The 7,461-nt window shown below is 43.0% G+C and overlaps 1 protein-coding gene across 2 annotated transcripts; it reads right to left on the bottom strand.

The window, feature by feature from the left end:
• Positions 1 to 663: 663 nt before the first annotated feature.
• Positions 664 to 4,375, bottom strand: LOC124082565 (T-cell surface glycoprotein CD1e, membrane-associated). 2 transcript variants are annotated; one of them, XM_046429013.1, is made up of 6 exons: positions 4,241 to 4,375; positions 3,345 to 3,641; positions 2,513 to 2,791; positions 1,988 to 2,266; positions 1,513 to 1,606; positions 664 to 1,402 (listed from the first exon to the last, which is right to left on the bottom strand). In XM_046429013.1, the coding sequence occupies exons 1-6, from the start codon at positions 4,320 to 4,322 to the stop codon at positions 1,237 to 1,239; spliced, it is 1,197 nt and encodes a 398-aa protein (XP_046284969.1). In that variant the 5' UTR covers positions 4,323 to 4,375; the 3' UTR covers positions 664 to 1,236. The 2 variants fall into 2 exon arrangements, with proteins under 2 accessions (XP_046284969.1, XP_046284970.1); XM_046429014.2 differs by lacking the exon at positions 4,241 to 4,375 and adding an exon at positions 3,945 to 4,180.
• Between the last annotated feature and the right edge of the window lie 3,086 nt (positions 4,376 to 7,461).

Here is a 7,461-nt window from a genome sequence, read left to right as displayed (position 1 = left end):
CTCTGCCCTGGATAAGTGACTACTGAACTTGAAAATGCTTCACATGAAGTTATAAGCTTACACTAAGAAGCCTCCACACTCTCTTCTATTATCTCACGCAAAGAAAGGAGTTGAATGGACATCTGCATGAACTCTGTGCTCTAATAGTTCCCTGTATTTCAACAAGCTCATTCCAATGTATCTCAACTAGATAATTTAATAATTTATATAAAATAAGGGAAACAAACTATATGATAATGGTGATGAGGATGATGTTGGGATGATGATGAACCAAAATAAAGTAAGCACACAGCTAAACTGGCATCAAACCTAGCTTCCCCATTGTTGTCTTTCCTCTGATTTGACCCATTAAAATTGTCCTCAAATCCCATTTGTCTTCCTAATTGCTCAAAGTGTGATTTTTTCCCCCAGAATATGTACATCAACAAAGACATACACATTTTCTTGGAAGTAGGAATGATAATTTGAACCTGTCCTGGCTTGACAGGTGATATCCCACATGATATCATTTTATTTAAATATCCTGAAGATGCATTAACACTCGAATTACAGTGGAGTCTGAGGCATTTACCTGTCTCCTTTACCTCTAGTGAGATATAAGGGGAAAGAAGAACTGCTTTAGTGAGCACACAGTCAAATGATGCAGAGATTTCAGAGAAGAAATGGACTAGGACAATATTGGTTTATTTGAAAGTCAATATATTTTGGTCAGCATTGGTTAAAATATATTACATCCAGGTAGAAACAGAAACATCATGTATGAGGCTAGTGCCAAATGAAAATGCAATATTTCTTGGGGTATTTTGAAGCATTAAACCAAGACGGGTCCTTTCAGAGCAGGAAACCATGTGCTTACAAGTACATACACCTAAATCCTACTTTCAAGCATCTGAGAGGAAAGGGAAGAGCAAAAAACCCTAAAGGATGATTGATCAGAGCAGGAAGAGGTGAGTGTGTTGGGGAAGACCAGTCCAACCTGGGGAGTATAGAAGAGCTTTCAAATGGGCAATCCTGGGAAACAACCATGAGAAGAAGGCATCTCAGTTCCATCTCGAATGATCAATGGTGATGAACAAAGCAAAAAAAGATATTTCCAGAAGATGAAAAGCAGTGGGTGTCCAAAGGGATCAATATCTCTGCCACAATAAGTTGTTTGAATAATATTATATTTTCCTTAGAAGACAAGAAGCATATGTAAGAAGTAGACAAGGAGTTTACGTGCAAGGCAAACCAATGTCACCAGAGTTGGTTTAGACTTGTTTTCCACTTCAAAATTCTCTTTTTGATCCAGGACTCTGATGTCATGTGAAGCTGATGTGCTGGATTCCTGGGGTCCTGGGTTTTGGCTCCCAGGGGAAAGGCGGACTTGGATATACAGGGAGACGGGATTTTCCAATTGGAGCTGTAAGAAAAGAAGAGGATCTTAATCTTAAAGAAGGGGAATCACAGAGAAAGGGGGAAAGGGAAAAAAGATACACAGGATGAACAAACAAAGAATAATAAAAATCACACCTTTGCTTTTTACACCACAAGTGCAGTCCAAACAGCAGGACCAAGGTGACGATGACAGCCAAACACATCAGAAGCAGAAGGATGGCGTATCCACCTGGTTGGGATAAAAAAGCAGAGGGACCCATGAAATGCTCCTGATCCACCACAGGTTAGGCTTTGGTCATGAGGGCGGGGGGTTTCCTGGGGTTCTCACTGTGTTCTAGAGCCTGTATTTCAATCCTCCCATCTATGTCCATCATGTACCCACCCTAACCCTCTTCCACCAAATCAATAGTTTCTTTTTTCTTTAGTTCCTCTAATTTCTGATTTCCAATTTCTTTAAATTTACTTGCTATCACTCCCTCCCCCTTCTTTATTTGGATTTTCCCACTTTTATCCTTCCCACACTTAGGATTTCTACCTATTTCCCCAGTTCCTCCCTGAAAATCCCTAGGGCTATTTTCCATCATTCCCAGCTGGGTCTCAGTTCTCTCACCCCAGTGAATGATTATATCATGGCTTCCCAGACTGCTGTGCTTCACCCTGCAGGCCAGGCCAGCTGCCTCCCGAGCGGCCACATTCAGAGTCACCTGAAGATACCACGTTCCATCAGCATTAGGCAGGAGGTCACCTCTCTGAGTGCCCTGCTGCTCCTGTTCCCCTCGCATCCACATCACCCACACGGGCTTTGGGTAGAAGCCAGACACATGGCACACCAGCAGCAGACGGCCAGGCCCAGGACTGGGGCCACTGGACAGCCAGACCTCAGGCTTCACTACACAGGGGAAAAGTGGGGAGAAATGGAAGTTTTGTGAGCACTTTGAGCTCGAGTTCAGGTATTGGGTGCCTTAGAAGTTTGAGTTATCACTTCTTTTATATTTTCTTGGGAAAACAATCCTGAAGCCAGGCATCTCTCCCTGGGACCTCTTATTGCGTGTTTCAACAAGATGATGAGAAAGGGCGAATCCAAACAAAGGAGAAAGAGCAATAGGAATAGGAGGGGAGAGAGTGTGGGACTCACCTTGCCGCCCTAGCTCTGACTTCCCTGCCGCAAGGACGCCTGCCAGAAATCGAGGGCAAGTGTCATCAAGGAGGCTCTGCACTATTTCCTTGATATCTTCGTAGAGATTGAGCACCTGACAGACGTTCTGGGCCCGACTCCCTCCTCTTGGAGATGGCTGCCAGGAACCTCCTTGGAAGCTCAGGAAGTCTGATCCTTGGTATGCTCCATTAAAGAAGCTCTCTGAGGCCTGCCCAGCATGCAGTCTACAACCTGATGATGTCTGGAGCTCAAGGGGGTCTGAGAATGGACAGAAAAGAGAATCAATGTGAAAAGAATGACAAGAAGGGAACATAAAAAAAATACAGAGAGAGATGGAATTCAAAGTAGCAAATTGCTGGGGAATCCTATAGGAAACTAGAATTGAGAGGCAAAATGGGAAGTAGATGTGTGGGAAGAAAATTGGAAGCTAATAAATGTATATTGGAATAATCATATTGGAATAATTGATAGGGAAGGCATAGAAGACAGGAGACTGGTCTGGGAAAACTCACGGAGGAGTGGTGAGGTCAAGGTCAGGCCATGCGAACACTCAGTCCAATGACAGAGGGGCAGAACGGGAGGGTGTGTCCAGGGGTGGGAAGAGAGAAGCTCAGGCAGGCCCTGCTGTGCATATGGCAGGATGGGGGTGGTGAAGGGTGAAGCAGAGAAGTGAGTGTGAGCCAAAGGGAGGCAGGGAGCAAGGTCAGGAAAGGTCAAGATGGTAGAATCTGGTCCACTACTCCCCCCGCCCCCCGCTTTGACGATGGCCAGAGAGCCCAGACAGAAGAGGAGCTTGGAACACCAAACTCACATTCAAACTGGAACTGACTAGAAAAGGCCTGCACCACCCTGATGAAACCGTGGAAGTACATCTGGAACAGTGACTGGAGGTTCTTCACCTCCTCCTTGCTGAAGTTTCCAAGGGACCAGGGCTTCAGGTCCTTGAGGGAGCCTAAGACCTTGTCCCAGCCAAGAATCTCCAGGTCACCCAGCCAGCCGGAGGCCTGGGTTCTGGCCCAGCTGTGGTTGGCAAAGGAGGAGATGTGGACTAGGCGGAAGGAGAGGGGCTCTTCTGCTGGGGCATGATGAGGTCTTAGAGCCTGGGGAGCTGAAAGAGAGGAGAGTGGCCGGTGGAGAGAAGAGACAATGCAGGAAGAAGAAGAATTCAGGATGGAAAGAAAGAATGCAGATAGTTACAGTTTTCAAATATCCCAATACCCTCTATTCCCTAATCCAGGCCCCTATTGCTAAAATCAGAGACAGAAACTGAGACGAGAAGCAAGAATTCTCTCCCAGGATGCAGTCTGGAGTGAAGTATATTGTAAGAGAATTGCCTCCTTCGGGCAGATTCTCCAAGGGCTTTCTGTCCTGTGCCTGACCACAAATATCTTTTCACCTGAGCTCTTCTTACCAGTTGTGCTTTGCCCATGGCAGAGAAGTCCCTTGAAGAGGAGAAGGAGCAAGAGCAGCATTTGGAGCTTTGATGTCTTGGCCAGGAAGCTCTCTTCAGAAGTCAGATATATGCTGCCCTCCCCACACCTTCTCCTACTCTCATCTGTCTCTCTGTGGCACAGACTAACCTCTGCCTCTACCCACTTCCCTATCAGAAAATCCACACTTGCCTTGCTCAGCCACAGCCTCCTATAAGGTCTCTCATTTCCCTCTGTCTCTCTCCCACTGTTGGCTTCCAAGTTTCTCCTCTCTTACCTGCATTCTCCTGACCTCCTCTATTGCTCCAACTGCACAAATCCTGGAGTCTTGGATTTGGACAAAGTCTATAGTCTGTCATATGGCTACAAAAGTCAATGGCATTCGGCCTTAGAGAAATCTAGTTCACCAGTGTTGTCATCTGCAAAAGGAAGTGGTGGAAGTCACTCAGGTGGTGCACAGTAACCTTCCTGCAATCTCCCCTTTGCTTGTCTATCTGGGGTCTTCTCCTCCTCCTCACCTTTTCTCCATTTTATTGGTTCTCTCTGTCTTTCTCTACCTGAGTATTATTTTTGCCTCTGTATGTTGCTTCTGTATGTTTATTTTACTCTGTATGATTATAATCCATGGACTTCTTTCTTAGAATGACATATTTGCTGGAGTGGTATCCTACCCTGAAAAGTGGGCACTAAGATAGATGAACCTCCAAGAGAAATTCCTTTATTGGTTTTATTTTTTTAAAATTTTTAGTTGTAGATGGACACAATGATTTATTTTGTTTATTTAGATTTTTTTTTTAATGTGGTGGTGGGGATTGAACCCAGGGCCTCACACATGCTGGGCAAGTGCTCTACCACTGAGCTACAACCCCAGCCAAAGAAACTCCTTTATTCTTGCTGAAAGTTGAAAGAGCAAGTGCATCATGTTCCCAAAAGAGTGAGGCTTGTTGTGAATGACAGTTTCTTATTTCTACAGAAAATTCAGGTTTCTGTGACATATTTATTTTAAATATCATCAGAAAAATTTGAACCATCCTACGTATTTTTACTAACGATATCAAAAGTGATATATGCCATACAACATGATAAAATCTATTATAAAGCTGATGTTACAACAGATGTAAATGTAGAGGGAAGTCAATGCTAGAATTTAGGGAACAAAGAGTGAGTCAGTACAAGAGAAATGAGTAAACCTTGACTATGAAAGATTATTCATGCAACACTGGAGAATTGTTCTTTTTTTTTTTTTTTTTCAAGAAAGTGAAAGATGCTAAACATAGAGTGATGTGGTAAAATGGCATTCAGAAAAACTGCCTAAATCCCAGTTGGATTTACTGGAGGATGCATCAGAATAATAACACAAAGATGGCAGAGGACCATAGTGACCAGAATAAAAGCAGCAGAAATGAGAACCTCTCGGAGTGAAAATAGCAAAGATAATACAGACTTAAGAATTGTGACTGGGAGGAAATGATATGGGGCCACACAGCTAGAGAATACAGGTGTTATACGGACAAAATTCAGATGCACAGTTCAATGTGCATTGTGTTATTGTGAGTCGTGTTGGAATTCAGGCTGTACTTGGAGGAATTTAGATGGTTCATGTTATGTGGGTTGTTGCAAGGGGTATTATGATCTAGAACCTCCCGAGCATGAGTTGACACAGAAAGAAGACGTTCCCCATCTCTTTCAAATTATATTTTAAACTTACTTTAAGAATGTCATCATCTATGCTTTGGGAAATATTCAAGTATCTTGAAATGTGTTCGTTTATACATACTTTGAATCATTATAAATGTTCATTGAGTGCTTACTATATGCCATTTTACTGAGAACTGAAAGTATAATGGTAGTTCAAATTAACAGTAGGGAGATTATATAGTCCTTGTACTGGCAGAGTTCAGCATGGAGAGAAGAAACCATAGAGAGGAATATAGGACCATAATTGTGTAAGCACCAAATCTGGAAGTATGCAGTGCTTTTGCAACAAATGATAAGAGAAATAGACAAGATCAAAGAACAATTTCCAGAACACGGTGACAGACCTGGGTCCAAGGGAATATTAAAAGTTAACTTGGAAAGAGAACCCATTACATGAAAAAACTATGTAATTTCGGGGAATATCTTCCATCTGAGGAACTGAAAAAAGCTGCAATTCACTTGTATTTCACAACAAAACTTCTCAACCATTAAAATGTACTTCTCTGTTTTAATCATGTCTTTTCTTGAGAAAATGGAAAAAAAAATAAATTCAGACATGATCACCCACTGGATCTCAGAGCATAGCCTAGCAACAGTTATATCATGTTCACATTCAAGTGACAAGTTCAGAAGACTGGTCATCTGATCTTGACCCAGTGTGCCCACAGTGGCCTGCCACATCTGCAATTTTCAAAATCAGTAGTAGGCATTTTAGATCTCATTATTCTATCAGTTCATTGAGTTGTAAGTTTCCTTTGTGCTTGTCAACCATCATTTTCAAAGAGACAGCTTCTCCGGTAAACCCTGGGTGGTCTGGGTCTTCCTTCTGCCTGCTACATGTTAGGCGGAAGTGAGCTCAAGTAGAACACCTCACTTCTGCTACACCACCACCTGTTAGGCCCCTGAGGTCCCTTTGAACATCCAACGAGCCTCTTCTAAAGTTCTTTGATTCTGCACGACAGTGCATCTTCAGAGGAGTGGGAACATTCACAGTGCATGCTAAGACCCTGCAGTTGGAAGAGTCGTTGCTATAATTTTACTGTAGGAAATTTCCAGAATGATGGAATAAGGAGCTTGGATGACCATCTCCACCTAAAACAGTGATAAAACTATAAAACTGTGATCATACTATTAAAAAGCAATCACTTGAGGATCTGGAAAGGAATCAAAGGTATGCGACTAGTTGAGAAGTGCTGATTCTAGAAAACAATTGAACCTAGGTAAGCACAGTTGTAAGGCCATCTCTTTCCCATATACAGTACCTTCACTGCTTTGTACCAGGGCAAGGAAAGAAACAAAGAAAAAAAAAAAACAACACAAAGCATCTTTGCTGGATGTGGCTAACTTGATTTAGAGTGCAGTAGGAGGAAAAACAAGAAACCCAACATTATTACCACAAACAATAACAAACTCCATGGCAAACAAATGGGAAAAATTTGCTTCCCAGCCGGCCTGAGGGTGTAGCATTGAACGAGGTGAGCAGACATACTGTGAATGAGGTGAGAAGAGTACCTGCAGACCAGCCAGAAAATTTTGAGAGACATACTGTGAATAAGATTATCATTTGGGACCTGAGTAGCCCCACATCTTCCTGGCAGTCTGGAAGAAAGCCCACAGGTACACAGCTGCAAGCATGCTCAAAGAGATCATAAATGACCATCATTTGCTTTCTGCAGGTCCCTGCAGGAGTGTGAGGCTTGTGTACATGCTAGGAGGAAACAGAAATAAAGTGGAGCAAAAAGAAAAAGTCAGCACTGACTTGCAAACTTCCAGAGCTTGCAATAGATTTCTCAGCCTGAG

Source organism: Marmota monax, unplaced genomic scaffold (genome assembly GCF_021218885.2).
Source record: "Marmota monax isolate L192 unplaced genomic scaffold, Marmota_monax_Labrador192_F-V1.1 WCK01_AAM20220418_F8-fsc00145, whole genome shotgun sequence".
NCBI lineage: Eukaryota > Metazoa > Chordata > Mammalia > Rodentia > Sciuridae > Marmota > Marmota monax.
The sequence above is the reverse complement of the archived record's forward strand: the minus strand, read 5'-3'. Positions and strand labels throughout refer to the sequence as shown.

What these genes read in the sequence shown, in the direction of transcription:
- LOC124082565 (XM_046429013.1), bottom strand. Translation starts at nt 4,322, where the DNA reads ATGACAGACTATAGACTTTGTCCAAATCCAAGACTCCAGGATTTGTGC. An exon ending in TAGTCAGTTCCAGTTTGAAT is followed by an intron (nt 2,792 to 3,344) that starts GTGAGTTTGGTG and finishes GTCCATTCTCAG; the next exon opens with ACCCCCTTGAGCTCCAGACA. An exon ending in TTGTGGTGTAAAAAGCAAAG is followed by an intron (nt 1,403 to 1,512) that starts GTGTGATTTTTA and finishes CTTTTCTTACAG; the next exon opens with CTCCAATTGGAAAATCCCGT.